The sequence below is a fragment of the Oenanthe melanoleuca genome, chromosome 14 (assembly GCF_029582105.1).
Source record: "Oenanthe melanoleuca isolate GR-GAL-2019-014 chromosome 14, OMel1.0, whole genome shotgun sequence".
Lineage (NCBI taxonomy): Eukaryota > Metazoa > Chordata > Aves > Passeriformes > Muscicapidae > Oenanthe > Oenanthe melanoleuca.
In genome coordinates, this window is record NC_079348.1 from 8,815,741 (window position 1) to 8,840,356 (window position 24,616).

At 40.2% G+C, this 24,616-nt stretch overlaps 1 protein-coding gene across 2 annotated transcripts; it reads left to right on the forward strand.

Annotated features, from left to right (window-relative positions):
• The first annotated feature begins 191 nt into the window (after positions 1-191).
• On the forward strand, positions 192-24,595 carry PDXDC1 (pyridoxal dependent decarboxylase domain containing 1). 2 transcript variants are annotated; one of them, XM_056502962.1, is made up of 23 exons: positions 192-344; positions 6,004-6,077; positions 6,600-6,665; positions 7,757-7,840; positions 8,832-8,978; positions 9,519-9,708; positions 10,258-10,326; positions 10,815-10,893; positions 11,420-11,504; positions 12,351-12,399; positions 12,495-12,596; positions 12,760-12,885; positions 13,582-13,632; positions 14,521-14,584; positions 15,412-15,500; positions 16,164-16,269; positions 17,291-17,462; positions 18,105-18,223; positions 19,054-19,175; positions 21,066-21,158; positions 21,248-21,344; positions 22,459-22,563; positions 22,703-24,595. In XM_056502962.1, exons 1-23 carry the CDS (start codon positions 324-326, stop codon positions 22,957-22,959), a joined length of 2,367 nt encoding a protein of 788 aa, XP_056358937.1. In that variant the 5' UTR covers positions 192-323; the 3' UTR covers positions 22,960-24,595. The 2 variants fall into 2 exon arrangements, with proteins under 2 accessions (XP_056358937.1, XP_056358936.1); XM_056502961.1 differs by having other exon boundaries at positions 217-390.
• The last annotated feature ends 21 nt before the right edge of the window (positions 24,596-24,616 follow it).

The window sequence follows — 24,616 nt, forward strand, 5'->3', positions numbered from 1 at the left end:
ACCCGGGTACTCGCAGCTCCGCTCCAGAACCTGCGCCCATCGCGCATGCGCCAGTATGTGTCACTGACCCGGGCTCTCCCAGGGACTGTTCCACCAGCCGGCGCTGGGGGGAGAGACCTCAGGCGGCCTGCGGAACGAAGGGCCGGCCCCGGCCCTGCCGCGCGTCGCTGCCGCTCAACCCCCCCGCCGATGCAGCGCGGTGGTGCGTGCGGCGGGGGGCGGGCCCGTTGCCCAGGTGAGCGCGCGGGCGCGGCCCGCCCCGCGCGGCCCCGTCAGCGCTGCCAGCGTGGAGCGGTCGGAGCAGCGGCGCCGGGCCCGCGGCCATGGACGGCTCGCTCGAGAAGGTCTGCGGGGCAGCGCCGCGGGGCCAGGGCCCGCCGCGAGCAGCGGGTGCGGTGGGGCCGGGGCCGCGGGGAGGGGCGCGGGCCGGCGGCGGCCGGGGCTCGGTGCGCCGCGCTGCCCTCGGGAATGAGGCGGCTTTGCCTGCCGGAGCTGTGGGGCAGCAGCGGAGCCCCCGGGCCTGGCCCCGCTCGGCTCCCGCAGCCGCCGGTGTGACCGGCATCCGTGTCCCGGATCTGCAACTAGGCAGGATAACTATCGGGAAATGCTTTAGGAGCGGGTTTCTCGTTTTCTTTAAAAAAAAGATGGAGTGTTAGCCTTCAGCAGGATAGGAGAGGAAATATTACTAAAAATTTTATTATTTTACCCATTTTTAAAATGGAGATGGGGGCGTTCGCTGCGCTGTGTTTGCTCTCTGCCCGGCGCAGTGTAAAAAGCAAATATTGGCCCAGCGATGCCGTGAGTGCCGGACAGTGTCACGCTGTCACTGTGAGCTCTGGCCGCTCCCCACCTGTGCTCGGGGCCCTGCCCCTCCCCGAGCTCGTCCCGTTCCTGGTGGCTCTGGGGACACTGTGCCTCTGCAATAACGAGTGTTTTATGTGCCTAAGGCTGTGAATGCACACGCCCCTCCTTGCGTCATTTACTATACGCAGAATGCTCGGTTTTATGTGATCCTTGGGGTGGTCCAGAGAAATTTGGATGGGATGTGCTCCAGTAAAATCGTCAGGAAATTCAGGAAGTATCTTTCTGACGTAGCTAATGGGTTGGTGGCAAAAAAAAAAAAAAAGTTTGATTATGTTACAAGCTTCCTGAAAAATACCCTGTTACAGAGTATTTGTTAGTGTTTAAAAGCTTAGGTTCTCGTGCTGACAGAAGTGACTCCTGCTTGTTCTGAAAACTCGTAATTAAGTAAAACTTCATTGGAATGTTTTGGAGTGTGCTGTCTGTGAACTGGACTCAAAGAGAACATTGGTATGATACAGGGTGGTTTAAAGAAAGTGCATTAGTACAGGGCAAGTGTTGTACTGACCAAGTTCCTTGCTTGACTAGTGCATCATAAGAAACAATAAACACACTGTAAGGATGAACTATCTAAAAGATGTCCATGTTCTGATTATTCTTGTTGTGAGTAATAGCCTGTAGTGGCCTGCAAAAACTTGCATGTCTGATTTTTCCATATATGCAGATAGATGGGTGTCAAGAGCTATCATTTGGTTTACTTCCTCTCTTGAGGAATTCCTTCCCAGCTTGAAGGAATTTAAAATACATTTGGGGAGAAGACTTGATGAACTGCAAATTGTACAGATTTACCACAATCTTAACCAAAGACTATTCCAGGAAGGCACTTACTGCTAAATATATAAAAGAACATAATTGTATTATGGCATTTTATCATACAGAGAACTACAGCTTTTATCACATGTGGAAAAACGCTGTGATACATTTTTCTGCAGAGAATGTGTCCACATAGCTCACAGACATTATTTAAGTATTATCATAGTAGATTTGAGACTGTTCTATTTGAACCATGGTTTCTCTCTTTGCTGTGTCTTTGTACATGTAGCTTAGCAGGGTGACAGTGATTTGAATAGTGTTTTTTATCTTGTACTAACATTTGTTGCAACTTTGAATTTTTCATAACCATTTTGGTACAATCACCTAATGAGCTGTAATGCAGTGACATTGGCATGACTGCAGTCATTAGGGTCATGCAAATAGAAAAAGGTTTCTTTAGCAGATGAGAAATTCCTGAGAATAGAAAAAAAGCACAGTAGGACAATGAAAACCCTTGTAGAAGCTGACACACAGGTGTGCACACCAAAAATCTCTTGGTTTGATTTTGCAAATTAACTTTGTTTCAGCAGAATCTTTTTGCATTATTTTTTAAGATATTGTGTATCATAAGTGATATAATTACAATTAATTTTATCTGAAATTCAGAAATATTTTGTTGGGCTGAACTTGTTTAAATAATTCTGGAAGCCTGTGTTAGATTTTAGAGGTTTGCCTTAACAGACCTATTTTGTTTTTTTTCCTTTTGGATTTTGATAGAAGTAACCCATCTTCTAAAGGGTTTTAAATTTTTAGGTGACTTTGTCAATGGTAAAATAGTGCAAATTCTTTCCTTGTAACTTCTTGCCATCTCTACAGCAGTATTTTTCCTAAACATGAAAAATAACTGTTTTGGTTTCTTGCTCAGCCTGTGGCTCTTGTCTTTTGTTACTGTGTTATTTACCATAACATCTTGGTAAGTTTACAGAAAACTCAAGGCAGCAGAGCTGCATTAAGGCCCTGGTGCTTGTCAGGGGAATAAATAAAGATTAAAAGTGTGAATATCTATAAGCAGAAGCCTTGTAATGACAAAGTGCCATTTTTATTCAAGCCAAAAAATCATGAAGTGAGGCTTTTTTTTTTTTTGTTATCTTAAACTTTTCTTGGGGAGAATAAAACCAATGTTCTTTTGGCTGAAGAATACTGATATTGTTTGACATTAATTTACCATTGAGAAGAGGTTTTGTTTTTTTGTGGTTAAACTTCCTTTTAAGGTGTTATAATAAAGTTCTGGGAAATGAACTCCCATGAAACAGGGAATGAGCTACACCTGTGAGTTGCTTCACACAGCATTCGTTTATGTAAACTGTTTAAAAATCATCCCTTTATTTCATTAGGAGTATGGCCTACAGAAATGCAAAATCAGGATTGTAAAACATTGGTATAGAAGCAGCATTCTCCCTTTTGAATTTGCAATTAAGTTTTAGTCTTATCACAGTAGGAGAATGGCTCCTTATCCCTTCCCCAGTTACCAAGTGACTCCAAGGTGTGACATTGTGCCTATAAAATCATAAACAGTTCACAGTTCAAAGTACTTAATAAAATAGTAACTGATCAGTTATGGAATGGAGAAGTGACTACAAATCAAAGCTGTGGCAGGGTAACCTTATGGAGTTGGATTAACATATTTGAAGGCAGTGAATGATAAAGCAGGCTGGATGAGGCTGTCAGGGTCTGTGAGGGGCTGAAGGAGGCAGGAGCTATTGGGATGAAATGGACACCCAGAAGGAAAAAGCCATGACTGGTGCCTCCTTAGAGCTTGGAAGGATTTGCATGTCCTGTAACTCCCCTGGCCAAAGGCTGCCTGTGAGCCAGGGGAAGGACTGAGTGCAGGAACTTCCTGCAGCTGCTTTAATCCCCTAAACTCCTGTGTTGTCCTGTGGTTCAGGAGGGAGTGTTCAAGAACTCCTCCAACAGTAGTTTTCAAAAACAGTTCAAGACCATGAAAAAATTACTGTTTATTACTACTCTTGTTATTAAAGTGCATTCTGAAACCTTCCTTAAATAAATAGTTTGTTACTGCAACTTTGCCACACCTATTATTTTTGCTGCTTAAAATAAGCAGGAAGTCTCCTGCTTCCCACCTCCATGCCCTTACTAATGTGAGCATATAGAAAGTTCAGCTTGCAGCAGGTAAAGGTGGGCTATTTCTCCTTCCAGAATTCAGAGGAGAAAATAAGTTACTGTATATCCACTTAGCAATTGGAAAAAAATCAGAAGGGATTAATTTTCCAATTCAGCCCATATCAGAATTCAAAGACTCTGTGGATTTCATAGCATTTTTTGGATCTCAGTGTAACTGAGGAGTTTTAAAGCTGTATTTTATGTAGTTATTCTGGCAGCTTATTGACAGAAGTGTTTTGTGTGTGTAATTATTAGTGAGTGAGACAGGATGAGTCACAAGGTAAGGATGTGCAGTTTTTAACATCTGATGTCATTTCAGCAGGTGGATTTTATGTTAGTAGCCAACAAAAGCATCTCAGAGCCCTTTTTGTAATGTCTCTACATCTTGAGTCCTCATTAACAACAGATCTGTTTGAATATTTGCAGCTGATGCTAAGAAAGGTTCAAACAACTAATTGCCTTCTAGCCACTGATGATGTTTAATGGCAGCCTGAATTAAATTATGTGAGATAATCACAATCAGTAGATTAGTCCAATCATTTGCTCCCTTAAGGGCTTGCAGGAGCAAAATTGATTTTTTTTTTTTTCCCCGAACTTCTTTCCAGAGTTTCTTTGACATGGTGCAACCACTGGAAATGTTTGGAAACCACTCAAAATGTATGGACATATTGCCAAAGATCAGATTTCTATTTTTCCTTTGGTTATATCTGTTTTCTTCTGAGTGTCAAATGCTTGCAGTGTGTGTTGGGGTTTTTTAATCTGTGATAAGGTCTGGAATTTTTTGCAGTTTTACTACTCTGTCACTCAGTGCTTAATTAGGTTGTGGCTCTCATTCCTGGTAGCTGTTGCACAAGTCAGTGTAAAAGTGGAAAAACCTATTTATTGCTGCATGCTGGGAGTTCTGATGGTAAAATACTATTCAGTACTTGCTCTCTTCTTTTGTTCTTCCACCAAACATTTGTTACTGGCCCCTTCCAAAGCCATGGAATAGAGAATTGGCAGTCTTGGTCTGATCACTGCTCCCATGCCTGGCTACCGATTCTTTCAGTCACCTATTACTTGCTGTAATGTGAGTTAAATCTCAAAATATTTGGTTAAAAATAGCCTTTGAACATATAGTAACTCTCAACTTAATTTTTTTTCCTTTCTTGATCAGCCTTCTGGATGAAAATAGTGTAAAGTACTTCTGTGATTAAATTTGCTTTTGTGTCAGCATCTGCATGAGTGTATATGTTTGCCTTGGGATTTTTTTCTTTAAACAATCTCTGTCCCTCCCTCTGCCCCCCCAGCCTTAGCAGCAGCCTGTAGGGCAACCACCAGAGTCTTTGGTGGGTGATGGCTTGGTGTTAAATCTATGGAGGTTATGCAGAGGCAGGGAGGAGGGTCTCTGTGATGGGGTCACTGGAGTGTTTCATTGGGCCTTGCCATTTAGTGTGATGGGGCTCAGCAGTGGTGTTGCCTTCTACCCTCACACTGGGATATATTTATTTTTCAAATATAGGTAAATCAGTTTCTGCCAGATGATACCTTCCACATTCTGTGGAACCTTCAAATGGCATCTAATCCTTAAATGGATAAATATTCCTGTCCAGGGGTCTTGTGTCAGTGTCACAAGCTTCTGTCAGGCCTCTTGGGTTAAAGTTTATGAAAGAGACTTTTTCAAAGCCAGAGCAGTTCTTTGGGAAATACTTTGAGCTTGTCATCAGCTCAGGGCAAATAAGTTCCATGGTTTTTAAACTCTTCCATCCTGGCAATATCTGTGGTTACCTCATTTCAGCTGTGAGATCAGGACTTTTGGCCTGGCCTGTGCAGCTGGGGGATAATTGCTGCATGTCAGCCTGTCTTAGCTGCCTGCTGCAGGTTAGTTTCACTCTTTTGTCTACACAAAAGGAATTTTCCCAATTAGTTAAGATTAAAAACTGGTTTAAAGGTACAAGAAATTGGAACAAATATATTTACAAGGGTATTTGGGTTAGGTGTTTTCTCATCTATTTTGAAAACTACTGTTGTAAAAGTCTGCTGGGGAAATGGCAGGGAATTATGCCATTTTATTTCTCATCTAGGGCAGTCTCAAAGGATACTTTCTTGTCTTTCTAGGTCCAAATGTTGAGTTTTTAACCCTTTCTAGGATTTATTAGATTGTAGAGATGATAGTAGGACAAATGGGTTTTGATCTTTTCTTGAAAGTTTCTCTCTTTTTCCTAAAAGATGGTGGACCCTACTCTAGCAGAAATGGGGAAGAATCTGAACGAAGCAATGAAGATGCTGGAAGACAATCAGAGGTGTGTGCAAAGGATGCAATAAAAACCAACAGCTGTTTGTGCTAAGGGGAGGATTATTTGTGTCACTGGCATTAAGCAGAAAAAAACCCTCATTTTCCTGGTAGTTTAAGATCACATTGTCATACTGAAGCTTACACCTGTACAAATTATCTTTGCTTCTCAAAGGCTGGGATTTTTCAAGTAAATGTATACATATTTATGCATGTTCTCTAATACTCCAAACAAGTCTGTTTTGCAAGGTTAGAATTTTTTTTATTATTCAGTGAGAGTAATTTTTGATTCTGGTATATATGAGATTTCTTCTCTAAGCTTTCTGTTAAAGATTTGAAAACCCTAACAACTTGGGAACTCTTTAATTCCATCTGAACTAAACTTTTGTGTCAATCTCATCTGGTTTATTTCTGAACCTGTTGTCAGTGAAATAGATAGATGTGAGTATTTCTGCAAGTCAAAGTCAATTACATATTTGATGTTATCAAACACAAACTACACTACAGAGTTTATTCTGTGTCTTTAACTTAGGAAAGCGGAGGAGGAAAATGAAAAGAAATATGCACGGAAGGATATTCCTGGACCACTCCAAGGCAGGTAGGCATAGCATGTTTGTCTTCCAAGCAACTTGCATTAATGGAAAAGTTAACATTTTTTAGGCATCGTAATAAACTTTTTCCCATACATAGGGGGAAAAAAAGTAATACTATAATTTTACCAACTATTTTCATTCTCATGTAGAAAAGAGAAAGAAAGATTACTTGTCCTTGGTGACTGAAATTTTGAACTCTTGGAATCTGATGGAGAAGTGGTGCCTACAGCTGTGACTCAAAGTAAACATAAACTTGTATTGAATTCAAGTACCTGGGTTAAAAAAAATTAACTGTGACTGATAAGGTAGAAAACAGTAAAAAACAAACAAAAAAAAAACCACAGAAACCTCCCACCTTTTCAGCACAGCTGTTTTTAAAAATTAAGTAGAGCTCTTATGCATAAGGCAGGTAAGACCATTGTACCTGAAAATGAAAGTTTAAATTGGTTGTGTCCTCTGTGGGAGATGATCCTGCAGGAGCTCAGCCTAGCACTTCAGAAAATGTTGCAAAAGCTGTTTAAGTCTCTGCTGTGCAGAAACTAACCCTGGTTTTGAGTGGAGACACTGAGTTATCTTTTATACAAATATAAAACAATTTCAATTGTCAATGGAAGTTCTTACACTACAGTAAATTTTAGTTGGAGTTATAATAGTTGAGGTGATGTGGATCTTTTTCTGTTTTACCATGTCATGTGAGAAGTCTAACATAGCTTGTGTCTGCCAGAATCTGAGATTTGTAGGGAATTGTTTAAGAGTTATGAGCTGAAGCTGCTTCATGTGAAGGGAGAGGTGGATCCTTAGCTGCTGCCTTGGTTGACTGTGTAGGAATAAGAATTCAATATTGGCAAGTCAGGCTTTTCAGACCAAATTTTCAGGTGTCAGTAGATTTGTTTTTCTGAGTCTCCCACTATAAGCAAGTAGGGTTTTGAAATGATTCAGCATTCTCATCTCTGTGATCAGTTTTTCTGAGACCAAGGAACCATTGCTGTACTCGGCATTCAATAAAAGTGGAGTGTCCCAGATGGCCTCTCTTAGATGCTGGTATGTATTTACCCATATGTATGTCTCTTTAACTGGTTTTGTTTCCCTCCCCCAGTGGCCAGGATATGGTGAGCATACTTCAGTTAGTTCAGAACCTAATGCATGGAGAGGAGGAGGAGGAAACTTCACAGTCCTACAGGTGAGGCCAGTATCAGTTACTGGATGTGGAAGACACCTGATTTTTTTAATATTCTGATCACTACAGAACTTACCCCCTTAATTTTAAGTTCTATATACGTTTCAGTATATATAATTTCTCTATGCATTTTAGTATATATACATAGATACATAAGTATATATATTATATATTTTAAAGTGTAAAGTATTGTGCAACTAGGTAACTTTTTAAGGCACCTTACATTGTATAGTGAAGCGGAATAATGCATGAGGCTTGACTTACTTAAAATTACAAAGCTTCTGTTGCTAATTACTGAGTTGAGTTATAGAAGGGAATTGTTTCTCATGTGACAGCGTATTTTTTTGTCACTTTCTAAAAGTTGTTGTAAGAAAGTCTTAAAGCTTTGAATGCCAATAGATTTTTATCCTGTATCTCTGTAGATTTTAAAATGAAAGGAAATAAAATTTATTTCCATTTTTCAGTAAAATGGAAATAGTACTAAATGATCTGCAGAAGATTATTGAAAACTAACATTTAAAAAACATGTTCAAGATTTAAAAAAAACAACAACCCAAAACAACACAAAACCCCAAAATCAATAAATAAAAAAGCAACCAACAAACAAAACCCAAAAAGCAAAGAAAAGCTGTGCCTCTAAAAATAGTAATGTAAGTGTGCTGAGTTTTCTGTGCATAGGAGAGAAGGGTATTACTGCACTTTCAAGTCCCAGTGCAGATAAGGTGCTTAGTTCCAGCTCATGTTGGCTGGTTCAAAAGCAGGAGCTGTTCCTGTGAGCAGCTGAGCCAAGTGAAGTGCCCTGTGTGCACTGGCAGCTTAGGGTGTCATACACAGTGACAGGATGGTGGCTGTGATATACAGCACTTCTCTCTGCTAAATATTTAAATGGCAAGTCAGCTAATTCTGCCGGTCTACATTAAAAATCCATAAACCCCATATTACTGTAATGTCCATGACTTGGATTTTGTTGGCAGTTCCTCTGTTCTACTTGCAGACTTCAGAATGTTGGTGAACAGGGTCACATGGCTCTACTGGGACACAGCTTGGCTGCTTATATATCTGTGCTGGACAGGGAAAGACTGAGAAAACTTACAACGAGGATCCTTTCTGACACTACTCTCTGGCTCTGCAGGCTTTTCAGGTGAGTCCCTGGGAGTAACTTGTGCGACAAGGCAGTGATAATGTTTAAAAATGGATGTGACCTGACTGAGGATGTCAACAAAAGAAACCCCTGTTCCACAGACTGAGAAATCCTTGGAAGGTCTGAAACACGACCTTAAACTATACTAAAGAATATCACGTTGCATTATCTTTAAAATTAGCAGTCCATAATTGAAATCTATGTTAAAACCAGAATGAAGCCTTCTGTGTGTTTCCTCCCACACTCCACTTTTAGTCAGCAAGGTTTTGAACTCTCTAAAGGCAATCTTAAAGGAACCCAGATTTTTTTTCTTTCTTACTCTATCTCTGAGTGTAAATGAATATATGCTAGGCTTCTCTCATTATTAATCTCAGCCTGTCTCGTAAAAGTTTTCTTTTAACCTACTTTAACCTGGGAAAAATAGAAGGTTTTTAATCATCTTCTCTGTCTTGTGGTGAGCTTTTTTGTTGGTCAGTGTTATTTTAGTCCCTAAACTGACTGTTGGTTTTGCTGGTCCTATTTACTTGGCTTTTCTTGCAGGTATGAAAATGGATCAGCCTATTATCATGAAGATGATCGTGAAGGTCTCCTGAAAATCTGTCGACTTGTAATTCACACCCGCTATGAAGATTATACACTCGAGGGCTTTAACGTGCTCTACACTAAGCAGCCTGTCATATACATCAGCTCTGCAGCCAGAACAGGCCTAGGCCAAGCTCTCTGCAATCAGGTAGAGTCACTCAGGGGTGTTTTACCTGCAATTAGAGCATACCTGGCTTCATATTGCCTGCACAGCTTTGGGGATTGTGACAACTTAATTTTCCTCAAGGTGAAAATTACATGAAAGAAAGCAGAGTCCATACTGGGCACAACCTCAGCTCATACATTTAAAATAAAACCATTTGCCTGGGAAAAATACTTTGAGTGTTTATTTACAGCCTGTGTTTTGCAGTAGTGATACAGTGGGAGGAATAGAAATTTTCTGAATATTTCCAGTGAAAGGATCCTGCGTGCTAACTTTTTAAGAAATGAGTGATTGTTTCTAGGTTGCATTGTGCTTTACATAAGCTGTTGGTCATGTGAGATAGACCTTTGCCCAAACATACATAATTTGTCCTGTGCTTCTTCCTTATTCATTTGATTATAAGTTTTAGCAGAAAATTTACTTTATAAAGTAATATTAAGATTTCTGTTGTCACACTGGTTTTTGTGTCACTCTGTATTCATGAACATGTGAAAAGAGTATTTCTCAGTTGAAATTTCATCATTTCTATTGCAGTTAGGGTTGCCCCTTTCCTGCATGTGCCGTGTGCCTTGTAACACTATGTTTGGCTCTCAGCACCAAATGGTAAGTTTGTCTTCCCTAAGAACTATTTCTGTGCTTTGATGATCATTAAATGATTATCAATTATGCTGTTAGGAAGAGTTGTTAATACATTTACTTTTTTCAACTTCTTAGTCTTCTGTCTTAAAGCTGTGTAGAACATAGATGGAAATTTTCTGAAAGAAAGTTTGTATGTTAGTCTTGCCATTTGCAAAATATTTTAATGGCTTTTAAGTAAAGTACATTTTAGTGCAAGATTTCAAGAGTAGGAGTAGTTGGAGTACTTTCACAAGATATGTGGTATATTTGTGTTTTATTTTTCACATGTGCTTTATTTGGCCTTCAGATTATTTTGCCTTTGAGAAGAAGAAAGTGCAAGCCAAAAACAAAGACATTGAGAATATTTCCTTTCAGAATTTCATAATGCTGCTCATTTTCAACCTTAATTTATTTTCCTAGTTTAGCAGAAACAATTCAGTGTTTGACAAACATTGTTTTCTTACTGATACCAGGATGTTGCTTTGTTGGACCGACTGATTAAAGATGATGTCGAGTTTGGAAAACTGCCTTTGTTGCTTGTGGCCAATGCTGGTAAGTGCTGTGGACAATCAATCACAGAAACCCTCATGCATCATTAATACATATATCATAAAAAAATATATAGATATTTTTCCAATCAGCTCAGTGGTTGCATATCAAGAAATAACAGGAAATATCTTAATGACCACACAATAATTGTCTGTCCAAAGGGGATTTTATTTAACTGATTTAAATTTGGATTGTGCTGTTACAGTTCTGCGTATGTCAGTTGATGTATTAATATGACTGTAACTTACTGTAGTGATTGCAGATCTCTTGTTAAAAATCAGTTTTACATTAACACTTCAGAATTTTTTGAGGTATGTGCCATCAACTTTAGCTTGAAATATTATATTTTTCTTCCAATTAATTAAACACATGTATAAAATTTGCTTTTAAGTATCAATGAGGGAGGTGACTGTTACTTGCTTGGGACCTGGACAGTGATTTGTGATTGTTAATCAGTACAGGAGGCTCAGTTAGCAGAGCTTCAGTGCAGGCTAGTCCTGTGTCACTGCCTTTTCCTTGTTCTACCCAGGGACTCCAGGGGCTGGGCACACAGACAAGCTGGGCCGGCTGAAGGAGCTCTGTGAGCAGTACAAGATGTGGCTCCATGTGGAAGGGTACGGAACTGGAGACTCATGGCTCTGTAACTGCCTTCATTAAAAAGTCTGACTAATAGACATTATTGAATTTGACAGCTCACAGAGAGCCATAGGGCCAACTTTAGTTTTGTCATAGTAAGCATTTTATATGGTTATAATTTTGTTATTGTGAGATAGAAATTGATTTACGTACACAGGAAGAATTAATTGGAGAGGTAATTTCAGCACAGATTAGCGATCACTTTTATTCAGATGGAAATCTTATCTGCCCTTGCTTTGAAGAGTTTGAGATATGAATAAAAAGACCTTCTTGGCCAGAGAGCCCTAAAAAGACCTTGTAAGTCAGAGAGGACATTATACAGTGGTTATTGAGAATGAAATGGCACTTCAGTGGAAGTTGTCCAGAAGGCAGCAGCAGGAGCAGTGTGAACAGAACTGGAAGGGGGATTAAATCAAGAGAAAAAGAAGTTCCAAGAACTTGGACAATGTCAATGAAGACTCTAGTGCTCTAAGATTATATTTTTTGAAGCTGAAATAAAGACTTTTTCTCTTGGTATTTTGCAGAATAGCTGTATTTACATACTATTTATTTCTGATACTAAATTAATGCTAAATAATGGATACTACCTGGGGTGATGATTTTGCCAAATGTTGGACTGAAAATTTTTAGAACTAAGTCGATTTTTACTTTTGAGTTTTCAGTCTTGGAATACCACATAGCATTATCTCCTGCATAGTTAATGAAAACCATATGAACAAAAATTACCTCCCTTTACACATCCATATGAAATATTTAAACTGCATATTAAAATGTTGTCTCTTAATACTTAGTTAATATATGCTAAACCCACTTTTTTTTTGCAGCGTCAACCTGGCAACTTTGGCTTTGGGTTATGTCTCCTCTTCTGTACTGGTATGTTTCACTATATCTAGAAACTTTAAAATGTACTTGTGTAAAGTTAATCAAAATATATTTGCTTATATTGTGCTTATTGTAATAACCTTCAGGCTGCTACAAAATGTGACAGCATGACTCTGACTCTGGGCTCCTGGCTGGGGCTCCCAGCAGTGCCTGCAGTGACGCTCTACAGACACGAGGATCCATCCCTGGTATGTTCAGATTCTCACTCACCATCCTCAAGATCCTGGGGTATCAATTCTGATCATTCTGCTACCGTGTTCTTCATAAGCTTCTAAATTATAATTTCCTAAGCTAGCAAAGGTAGCAGCACTGAAGAGAGGTTACCAGTAGTTTGTTTGCTTTTCTCCTCAGTCCTTGGCAGCAGGGCTGACATCGAGCCAGCCCGTGGAGAAGCTCCGTGCCCTGCCCCTGTGGCTCTCCTTGCAGTACCTGGGCCATGATGGCATTGTGGAGAGGATAAAACATGCCTCACAACTGGTGAGCCACAGTTCAGCAGTGATTTATGACAGCTCTTGACAGATCTTTCTGGTTATTGTGATGTGTTGTAGAAGACTCAACTAAAATACTGCAATTGTTGACAGTATAACACTGGGTCATATTGTTACACTCAAAATGAAAGCACAGGAAAATGTTTGAGGGAGGGATGTGTTTTTACTATTTGATGGAATGTATACTTTTATAAATGAGAAAAATAAGTCTTTGTTCTTCCTAGACAGTGAAGTAACATAATAATTTCCTTTTTTGTCGCTTAACTATTTTTGCTTGAAAGCTCTTTATTTTCCTACTCTACTTGGCATCATATTGATTTAAGTAATAGTAAATTACTTTTACTAACAAGGACTTCAAAACATTTCTTGAGGTACAAATGCACTATATGTGGAATCCTTACTTTAGTAAAAGTTAAGGTCCAATATAATGTATTGGTTTCAAATGCAGTGCTTATATGCAAAGTATTGTTTCTTATCGAAGGTCACACTTTGTCATCAGTGTTTTACTAAATGCAGAAAATACTTTTCTGTTACATTCCAAATTGACAAATTAAAATTGGATGGGTTTCACGTGTTGGAAGGGTTTGCTCAAAAATTGACTGTTTAATGTTTTTCAGAACAACTTTCAATTTCTAAAATTGCATTTCTCTCCTCCATTTGTTCTCTTTATGCTCTGGTCTTCTAGAGTCAAAGGCTGCTGGAAAACTTGAAAAACCTGGATTTCATTAAAACTTCGGTACAGTCTGCTTTTAATACTTTGGTTGTATATCTTAGTTTCTGCCTGTTATGATAAGAACAACTTTGACTAGAATAAATTATTTTAAAATATTATGTTAATCATAGTCATTGTTTTGAAGACACTTGGGATCTTTCTGAGTATGTTCTGGTGTTCAGTGAAATCTCATGGCTTGGTTGTGTGTGACCTCTGGGTCATGTCTGTTCCATTGCTCTGGTGCAACCAGGGGAATGCAGAAGAGCATCCAGAAGTTGTGTTCAGAGCTTGATTTAATTCCATTTAGAATGTAAGTTTGCTCAGTAATACATCTATGAAACCAGTTTCCTTAAGTGTCTCTAATATATTCTGGCTGTATCTTACCCTGCTGTCAAGATTATATTGTGAAATTGTACATAAAAATTATCCCAGCTGAGGTTTTGATACCAGAAATATGTTTAGAAATCACAGCTAATGTATTCATTCCAAATTCACTTTCTGTGAGATGTCCTGTCCAACAGGGTTTGATGGTTTTATTCCCTGACCCTCACCTCCAAATTTGAGTTGATATTTGGTGTATAGAAAATTTAGTCAGCTTATCGAGTAAGCTGTAGAGTATTAATGGCCTTGGGAGTTCAAATTTCTATAACACTTACCCTCTGACTTAAATCCTGCAATTTTAGGATTGTGAAATACAGCCTTAGAGATTGTCTCCAGAAGTGGCACAGTCCATTTCTCCAAAGCAGGAGCAATTATAATCTTACTTTTCCTGCTGGAACTTTGTTGATGTTTCCCAGTGATTCTGGGGTGTTTTCCCAGAGACCTCAAGCTTTGCTCAGCAGTGTAAGGAATTGTACATGGTTATGAATCTTCAAAAAAACCAGGGGAATTTTTTTTTTCTTTTCTTTTAAGGTTGAAGATGAACTGAGTTCCCCAGTGGTGGTTTTCAAGTTTTTCCAGGAATATTCAAATAGAGGTATGTGATTTATTTAAAACCAAACAACAAGAACAACAAAGCTCCTCTCTATACTGTATTTTAAACTACTAATTCACCAAATGAATTTGAGATAAATGTGATGTAGTACAGTTCTCTGTAAAAGCACATGTAATGTGCTTTTAAAAAGGTTGTGAATGCTGGTCATGATCTGTGACAAATCATACACGTGATAGCTTTTTTTAGACAGACTGCAGTGTTTTAAATTTTCATGACAAGTAATTTTCTGCCTTCTTGAATGAAAAGATTTGCATATGATTTTGATCTTGAGAGCAGATGATGGAAGTCTCTTACAAGCTGCAGGCTTGATTTGAGTGTACTGGTGGGGAGAGATTTTGGTTTGTTCAGGTTTTCTGTTCCTTTCAAACATTTCATAGCTCATGGCAAACACTATGTCGCTGTGGTTTACTGATTACAGTTCCTGTTGCAATAGTTTTAAAAGCAGCAGAGCACATTGGGAACAGCTCTGGAAATGCTGTCACAGGTATTAAATATCACAGGACTTTACTTTGTGAAAACACTGGTTGTATTTCCATTGGGGCATTTTAACCTCAAAGCTCAGAAGTATTTTACTGGGTTGTTTTTTTTTTTTAATTATTATGTTCAACTCTCTTTTACTTCTAGTTTCTATCCTGTCCAACATATTTTTACAAAACATCCATGTTCTTCTGCTGCAGGCCCAGTACATGGTGTAGATGTGTTACATTAGCTGGGATATGTAATTGTCTTTTATCTAAATTTTAGGTTGCCTTTTATTTAATTAAATGAATAAAAATCCACTCCTGTGATTCTTGTGTCTTTGGATTCAGATCAGACCTCACATGCTGCACAGGCCTCAACTATTCAGCGCCCCATAATAAGCAATGAAGGACACATTTATGACACCTTCAATCAGTGGGTGAGAATGGATTTTTTTTTTTTTTCTTTAGGGAAGGGGGAGTGACAGTGGAGTGCTTCAGGGGGTCCTCAGGAGCAATAAACACTTTTGGAGTAGTTTGAAAGATGTTCTCAATCAGATTTCCTTTGCAAAACTTGTAGCTGTTCAAAGAATTCATTTGCTCTGAACCAAAGTTGCTTTTACATTTCTGATTATTTTACACACAATTACTAGTGAAATTATTCCTGAATCTTAACCTGTTGTTTTTTCTCTTTGTCTTGTGGGAATATGTGTAAACTTCAGAATTCTTTTAAATCAGCCAAATGCTCTGTGGTCAATGTCTGTGAATTCTTGAACAGACTTCTGCTTTTTCTAGCAGTTAATTCTAGAAGCCTGTGGTGGCAGAGCTGAGCACATGGCTGGTTTGGATCCCTTGTGCAGTAATCATGGCACACCTAATGGCAGTGAAAATTTTGCAGAAAATTCTGATTTGTAACACTTGCAGCTTATCCCAAATGGTCATAATTTTAAGGATCTGTCAAACTCAGTCATCTCGCCCACAGAGTGAGGTATTTTGTTGCAAGAGCTGATTTTGAAAGAAAACTGTGTCCCTGTGTTCCCTGAGCCTGAGGCTGGGCCTGCAGGAGCCATGTCCAGTTCCCTAACTGTGCCTTGTCCCTGCAGCTGGGAGAGCAGCTGGCACAGCTGGTTCCTGCCAGTGGAGTCGATGTGGTGGAACTGGAGGATGAAGGCACCTGCGTGCGCTTCAGCCCACTCATGACTTCTGCAGGTAACATCCACTCCAGTCAGCCCCTAGTAGCTGCTGGCCTTTGCTGTGGAATGGTACAACAGTCTGGGGTCAAAGCAGATGGGTTCAAGAGGCTCCTCAGGATATTCTCCTGTGGGGAGGATTTTCTCATAAACAAACCAAAACCACCTCAGCTGTATTGTTTTGCTGCACCTCAGCATGGGTGCATTAATGGGAGCTCAACTGTGGGTCATGTTTCCTCACTGCCTCTGAAGAGGAAGACTTCCTGGTTACTTTTTAAACTCATTAGGAAAAACAGTTAAATTCCCTCTCTCAGCTGCTTAACACCAGATGCCTGACCTTTCTACACAGGTGTTTCAACACTGCAATGGTGCTTGTGTTCAAAATACAGCTACTTAGCTAGAATAATTATTTACTAGGCCTCCAGGATTTTCTGTAATTATTGGTGGAGGGGGGATATAAAAAATTCTTTGTTTTGAGAAGTATCTTGTACTCTTAGTTTAGACTCTACAGAAGCACAGAGCAGTGTGCAGCGCTCAGGGGGTGCCCAGTGTCTGCTGTTGGCTTGTGTGAGGTGAGGGGCTTAGGCTTTAGAACAGCTGACACTCATGAGAAAAGGTCCTGGTGTACACAGAGCAGCAGATTTTAGAATAAAATTACTTGGTGATGCTCTGATGTTTTGTTTTGAATCAACATGGAAGCTAATTCATGTCCAGCTGGGCTATGGGAAGAGGATATTTGTGGGGTTTTTAATGCTAGTTACTGATGTAATGTAAAAGGGTACTGTAACATATCCTTATTACTTTGTAACATGAGAAAATCCTTTTTATTAGGTTTTTATTAAATCCTTACTTCCTTTCATTTTGATGTATCAGTACATAGATAACTGAACCAAAAACCTATTTACATAGACAAAGATATTCAATACTATCTGTAAATTGTATTTGATTAACTTGCAGAGCAGCTCCTTTATAAATCCTTAATTCAAACATCTGTGTCACTTCCACCACACTTATCACACACTAACACTTGTGCTCTGCAGTTTTAGGAACTGAAATGCAAGACATTGATCAGCTGGTAGACTGCTTAAAAATGAAGATACCAGTGTTGACAAGCACACTGCAGCTGAGAGAGGAGTTTGAGCAAGAAGTGAGAAGAACAGTTGGCCTGTTGTATATAGAAGATCTTGGCTGGCCAGGGTTAGGTGTTGTGAGGTAAATTATTTTCTTCATGCTGCATTTGCAAACACTGTGCTTGAGCAGACAGGACCACGTGGTCTCATCAGTGGTGATTTGGATGTTTTGTTTGCTGATTGTTGTCTAGCTTTGAAAAGTTGAAGCTTTTGAGTGCATTTTAGGAAATTGCCTTTATAAAGTAATTTTCTTTCATTATCTCTTAAAAGCTGAAGAGGTGCTTTGGGCACCAGTTCTAACATTGGAGGCAGTTTATGTGTGTAATATGTAATGAGCAAGTGCATCCCACTGTCTTTAGCCAAGCATAAATTCTATTTTTATCTACAATAGCACTCACTGATATGCCGAATAGACTTCAAAAAACCCTCAAAGAGTCTGTTCTGATCCTCTGATGCAGCTCTCTGGGAAGGATTCTGTATGGTCAAAACAGTTCAGGTATAATCAATATAGCAACCAGAAATCTACTGTGTTGAGTTTGCAGCAGCAAGCTCAGCACACCCCCCAATGCCTGATGACAAATGCCAATAAACTTGCTGGAAGGAGCTGTAATGTTCTGAGGTTTTTTGTTTGCAAAATACAGGAATTTGTCAAAATGTGCTAAATGTGTAGGTGCTTCTGTATGTACTGTGAAGTGAAATTACTATCTCTTGGCTTGGTTTGAAGGTACAATTATCACAGTGATGGGAAGAATGATGACAAACAAGAAAAAGAACTTGAAAAAATCAATACAGAGCTTCTGAAAAAGTTAAATGAGCTGGAGTCGGATCTCACCTTTTCTTTGGGTAACTGCACTATTTAAAGAACTTCTATTCAAGCTAGTAGTCATTCTCCTAGCTGTGCTAGAGTGATTTGATAGGTCATTATAATGAAAAATGAGCTGCTGCCCATGTGATTATTGCAGGAGGAACGCTGTTCCCTCCTCCCCCAGTGTCTCAGTTCAGGAGTGCTCACCAGGTGAGCTGTTCTCAGAAATCCTTATGAAAACTGATGTATGGGCAACTAGACCAAGAAGGGTTTTTTCTTGCCAGAAAGAACAAAAGCTGCAGCATTCCTGTATGTAAACAGCCTTCTCAAGTAGTGCTGGATCTAGTGGAAGGTAGATCTCATTGCAAACCCACTGGCACTGATGGCTTCACTGCTCTCTATAGCTCAATTAAAAGCCTTAGATGACTTTTGTGATAATTAGCAACACTTTCACATTTACACAGTGCCACATGATAGCTGAAAGTATTAATTTGCTTATTCAGAACTCTGATCTTTTTCTAATCAGCTGGCAAAAATTAAGTGCCCTACAGTTGTGGAGCCAAGTAATCTGTAAATGGCAGAAAGTTAAGGAGTTTAAAGCATATTCAGCACTGGTATTTATAATACAACTCCATGACTGTATAAAATGTCCACTGTTTTTCTTGTTCAGGTTATGTTTTCTGTCTTTGAAAACCCCAAGGGCTGAACTTTCTTGGCCTGCATAATTTATACCTACACAGATCATGCCCTTAGGTACTGGAGCGGGAAGGTGTGCTGGGATTTCCAGATTCACCAGCACAAGTGCTGCAGCCCTTGCAGGATTGCAGATTTGTTCAGCACAAAGATCTGACTCTCCCTGTGCCCCCAGGTCCAGAATTCGGAGGGCAGAAGAACTGTGTTTACATTGGCATGGTCACAGAGGATCTGGATGTGTCAGAGCTGGTTGAAACTATTGCAGCAACAGGCAGAGAAATTGAAGAAAATTCAAGAGTATGTATTAATAACTCACAAAATATTGAAGCACCTTTTTTTCTCCCCTTTCATATTGGCTTCAGGACATGGTTTTGTTCGCTGTGAAAGTAAAAGTTGTGCTTGCCCACAAGAGTTTTGATTACTGTGGAAGGAATAATCTGTGTCTGTACATGGAGAATTATGAATTATGATATTGTGAGGATGTCTGGATTTGTCTTCATGGTCCTGTGTGCAGTAGTTCTAATGAAAACTTTCAGTAGTACTGAAATAGCCTCATTTTATCATTCAGATTTTAAGCTGTCAAAAAACAAAAGTGAAGGTGTAGGTTCATTGTGAGCTGGTGTTTCTCTTCCCTGCTAGATGTGGTGGGACTGAGATTCTTTATATACCAGCTTTAAGAGAGAACTGTGCTCTAAAATGTGTGAAAAACTTTAAATTGGTGTCTTAAACCGAGAAATTAGAAGTTACCTATTGAAGTAATAAAACTGATGATGCAACTTCTATTTGTCAAAGCATTTACCTGAATGGAGTTCTCCAAATGTTCTCTAAAGTAGAATTTCTAAGTGACCTGCATTACATCTGTCCCTTCATTCTGCTAGTGTTGGGCATTTAATTTTCTCACCTCAAAAATAAATAGAATTTCAGAAATCCTTTGCTTATTTCTGCTCATGGGAATATATTGATTATGGCAATGAATTTTTTTCTAGCAGTGAAACTCTTGACTCCCTGTGCTGCTTGGAGGGTGACATGAGGAATGTTTTGTCTTTAGAGCACCCTCAGTTTTTAACTGTTATAGTGGACAGGTTGGAACTGAATGGGCCCCTTGGATCCTGAAGGCTCCAGGGAGGAATGGAGTAGTGGAGGAGTCAGAAGGGTTCAGTCCTTGGGACCAGCTGCAGTAAATCTGTGAATCTTCACTGTTTGATCCAAGGCTGGGAAACAATTTATTTGTGAATGCCACTTGCCCTGCCCAGATGGGGAGGGTTGGTACAAGAAGGAGGATTTTACAGAAAACCCACATTAGTCCAGCCTGCCCTAAGACATGCAGCAAAGGCACTGAAAGGCAGGATCAAAGCTGAAGATGACTGAGCCAGAACACAGAGGTTCTTCCTGGTACTCTGAATTTCACCCCACTGCCCTCCCTCCTGCAGCCAGGGGTCTTGAGCTGCCATGGGGGTCAGTTCCTGGCTGGTCTCTCCCTGAGGGAAGAGGAGCAGCTTCCTCTTAGTCCTTTTATTAGCTGACAGTAATACAAATTTTTGGCATTTTGGAGGGAGTGTCTGTCCTTGTGCAATTTTAAAAACAACATCAATATATGGAAATTAGCATTTATCTTGCACAAACAAAGATGTAGCTTCTTGGATTCATTCATTCTTTGCCCCTGCAGCTGTCCCAGTAAACTGCCTGCCCTGTGCAGTATAAACCACTGCTGGGGCTGGCCTGGGCTGCCACAGGGCAGCAGTGGCAGTTGTTTATGAGAGCAGGAAAACAATGTGAACCTATAGGCTGACACATAACTTGTTACTGTGAGGCTGATTTAAGTCCTGGGTGTTTCTAGAAAGCAAAATGTACTCTTATAAACATAAACATTCTTCCCAGGCATTCATTTGAGGAACATTTATATGCTAAGCAGGTTTTCAAAGAATTTGGGTCACAGGCTCATTTCTAAGTGTAAAAAAAAAAGTACCACTCCTGATTGAAATTACTTTATTTCCTCTGGGTTTACATGTTAAAAAATCCTGCAGTCAGCATGTACATTCTTTAATTTACAGTCATAATTAAATAGATTGTCACACACTTTGTAAAGTGGAAAAATGTGTGACTACCCTGTCTCCATCCTGAAAACCTGAACTAAAAAGACAGTTTCAAGTCCAAATAATACATATCCTTATTTCTGGGTTTTATCAGCTGTTGGAAAACATGACTGAAGTTGTTAGAAAAGGGATACAGGAAGCACAGCTTCAGCTTCAGAAAGCAAATGAAGAACGACTGCTGGAAGAGGTGAGGCCACAACCATCAGTCCTGTGGTACCTTGAGGTAACTCATCCCCCTGGGGGCTCCTCTCACCAGTGTTGGATTGTGCCTTGCAGGGGCTGCTGCGCCAGATCCCCGTGGTGGGCTCTGTGCTGAACTGGTTTTCTCCCTTCCAAGCCTCGCCCAAGGGGAGGACATTCAATCTGACAGCAGGTAGGGCTTGGGCACCTGCAGCTGTGTCGTGCTGGCACTGTTCAGTTCTGTACTGAACCTGCAGCACATGTTCCTGGGCTGGTTTGATCATGGGTGACATAACCCACCCTCAGGATGTACAGGAACATGCTTTGCACTATTTCTGTAACACCCAGCAAGAATCTTCTACTCTCTCGTACAGTTTACATTTTGTTCTTGCATGTTGAATCATATTAAAAATGCCATGATAGACACTGGCATTTATTAATAGAGGAATCATTCCTGTGACCTCTGGTTTGCATATCCTGGAGGAGTTTGTGGGGGTAAATATGTGAGCTGGGGTAGCTTGGCCTTAGACATTGCTCCTCTTGTCAGTGCACGTGCATCCTCTCCCGTGCTACCAGGGCACTCGTGTTCCACTGTGCCCCTGAACAGGAGTCTGCCTGGAATCCTGGTTGGGATGGTTGCCATCCTGATAAGTGGTGGTCTGTGCTAAACTGCATGTCCCCACAACTGCAGTTGGAGGACAGGCTGGGGCCTGGCATCAATTGGGCTGTGTGGGAAACAGTAGTAAATGCTATGGTGCAATGTGAGAGACTGTATTTTACTCAGATTTACTGGGGACGTAGAAAGAGCTGCCTTTAAGCTTTTACATCAGTGAGACCAATGTACCAACATACTTCCTGAAATTATAAATTTTCACTGTAAAAGTACTGTGGCAGTCATAGAAGTGGATATTCTTGGGCTCAGCAGAGTATGTCACACCCAGGACAGTGGCCCACTGTCGGTGTGTCTGCACCCTGCAGGGAAACCTTCTGCTGTGCTCAAGGCCTTTGTAACTCCGGATGCATCAAGTGGCAGGTTCTTAGAGCAGAGAACAGCCCATTCCCCTGGGAATGCTGACCCTGCATGGCTGGATAGATGTCACATGCCCAGGGCAGGAAGGAAATGGGACTACAGAGTGTAGCAGTGTTGGGGAATGAGCATGAGGGGAAAGGATTCACTCCTGGAGTCTCAGCACTCATGTCCCTGGGTTCTCAAAAATGCATCATCCCCATGTGACAGTTTGAACTCGCATTCTGCCCATTTTAGAAATAAGTTTTAGTCAACTTGTTTTTTTTTTTTTAACCTGCAGGCTCTCTAGAATCCACAGAAGCTATGTATGTATCAAAGGCCCAAGGAACAGGCAGCACTCCACCACCAACTCCCACTTCCAACCCTGCAAAGCAAAGACTTCCTGGTAAGTTTGTGTGTCTTGAGTTTAATTTCTAAAACCTTCCTAACACAGGAAGATCCACATGATCTTCCATCTATCGTAATGTCTGGAACATTTGTACTTGCTGCCTTCACATGCACTGAATGCTTCCAACACTTCACAGGTCAGAAAGCTTTCAAAAGGTCTCTGAGAAGCTCTGATGGGTTCAGTGAGACCAGTTCCATCAGCCACTGTGATGACCTGGACAAGCTGGATCAGAGACCCCCAAATCTCTCTCCTGGACAAGAGCAAGGACCTTTGGAGATGGAAAGAGAAGAGGAGCAGGAGGTGGCACAGGCAAAGACAGACACTGAGGACATTCACAGTGACAAATCATCACCAGACTGCACCAAGGTAGAGGATCAAGCAAGTCAAAGATAAAATCCAGAGTGTGGATTTCAGACTGTGCCAAGGAGGCCCCTGCCCAGGGAGGCAGGGTGGTAATGATGCATTGAAAACATGAACAGTGCCACACACAGTACAGTAATAACTACTGTAATTTATTAACTGGGATTTTGCACAAATATACATTCCCTTCCCTGGGACAGAGATTTGTCTTATTGTTACAGTTGCTTTAATCCTCTCCATGTCGGTGTCACCAAAGCTGTAGTGAAATTTATGAAGTGCTCATGAGCGTTTGTTGGCAGTTATCCTTCCTGCAGGAATCCCCGCATGACAAGTTGCTAACTAACCACTCAACCATGCACACAATGAAAAATACAGTTGCACCCAATAACTATAAAATTATCTTATGTTACTACACTTTATAAAAACAACTGCCAGTTGTTCACCTTTTTAGTATTTAAAATTCAGTTTAGGCTCTCCTGCAAAACACCACCTGAAGTCACCCTAGTTCTGTGTTGCTTTTTTTCTGTTACCTTACCCACACCCTACCCTACAGTGGTGGGCACTGGGGAGGGACAGGGATCACTGAGGAGCACTGGGCCATCACCCCCTGTTCCTGCTCTTGTACCACTTCAGCCCCCAGCCACAGCCTGGGTATGGTAAGACTGAGTTAGTGAATTTTCAGCCTTCTAGAAAGCAATAGTGCCTCTGCATGCCTGGCCAGCTTCCTACTCCTGTCCTGGGAAGGAGCACAAGGCACCGTTACTTTCCTTGCACGGCATTTACACACCAAATCCTGAACATGTTCATGCAGTGTAACTGGAGTTCTTTCTGTTGTGTATTTCTAAAGATAGCTGTAGTAAAGCTTGAAAAACCAATACATTTGTGATGGTTTCAACACTTATTTTTTGAATAACAGTAACTTACCTATGGTAGGAATTGTACAGACTCAAGAGAAATTAATTTAGGTTATTTACATACAGCACAACTTCAGAGTGTCTGGGACTACTTAATGCACAAGCAAAGCTTTGAATAAATCAAAATCCAATGTGTAAAAGTGTTTTCCCCCAATCATCTTACTCACTTCACTGCAAATTTTCAGAGCCTCTTGTGAAAAAGCCATCTTTGGCAACACTTGCTTTCCCCCAGTAACCTGATGGTGATACAAACCCTCCCCTCCTTCTAGAACTGGATACAAGTACTGCAGTTTGCTCCATTTGGGTTTTTTACTCCTTCCCTTTTCCCCTGCACAGGTATCCCTTAATACCATGATAACAGTAGTGGTAGTGGGACTTACTTTGATAATCTGCAAAATTTGAGGGTTTTGAATTGTACTGGCACCTGATTTGACTCTCAGTTTCTGAAGCCTGCAGTGCTGGGATGCCATGAACAAGTTAATTTTGCTTGGGTAATTTTGGGATAATTTATGTAAATCAGTGCAATTTTTTCTAAAGTGCAAAAGCAATTAAGTTGACTAGTCTTCCTCCATGGTTTCTTTAGTGCAATGAAGTATGTTAATAACAGTAATTTGTTGGGGATAAAAGTTATGCCCACAAAGATTAATTTTTAATGTTTTTATATTTGGAAATGTTAAATCGGTAGTTTTGTTGGAATGAGCTTCATTCTTTAAATACTTACCTGAATGTTTCAATAAAGATTCTTCAAATTATTACTCTGGAATTAAGTTATTGTT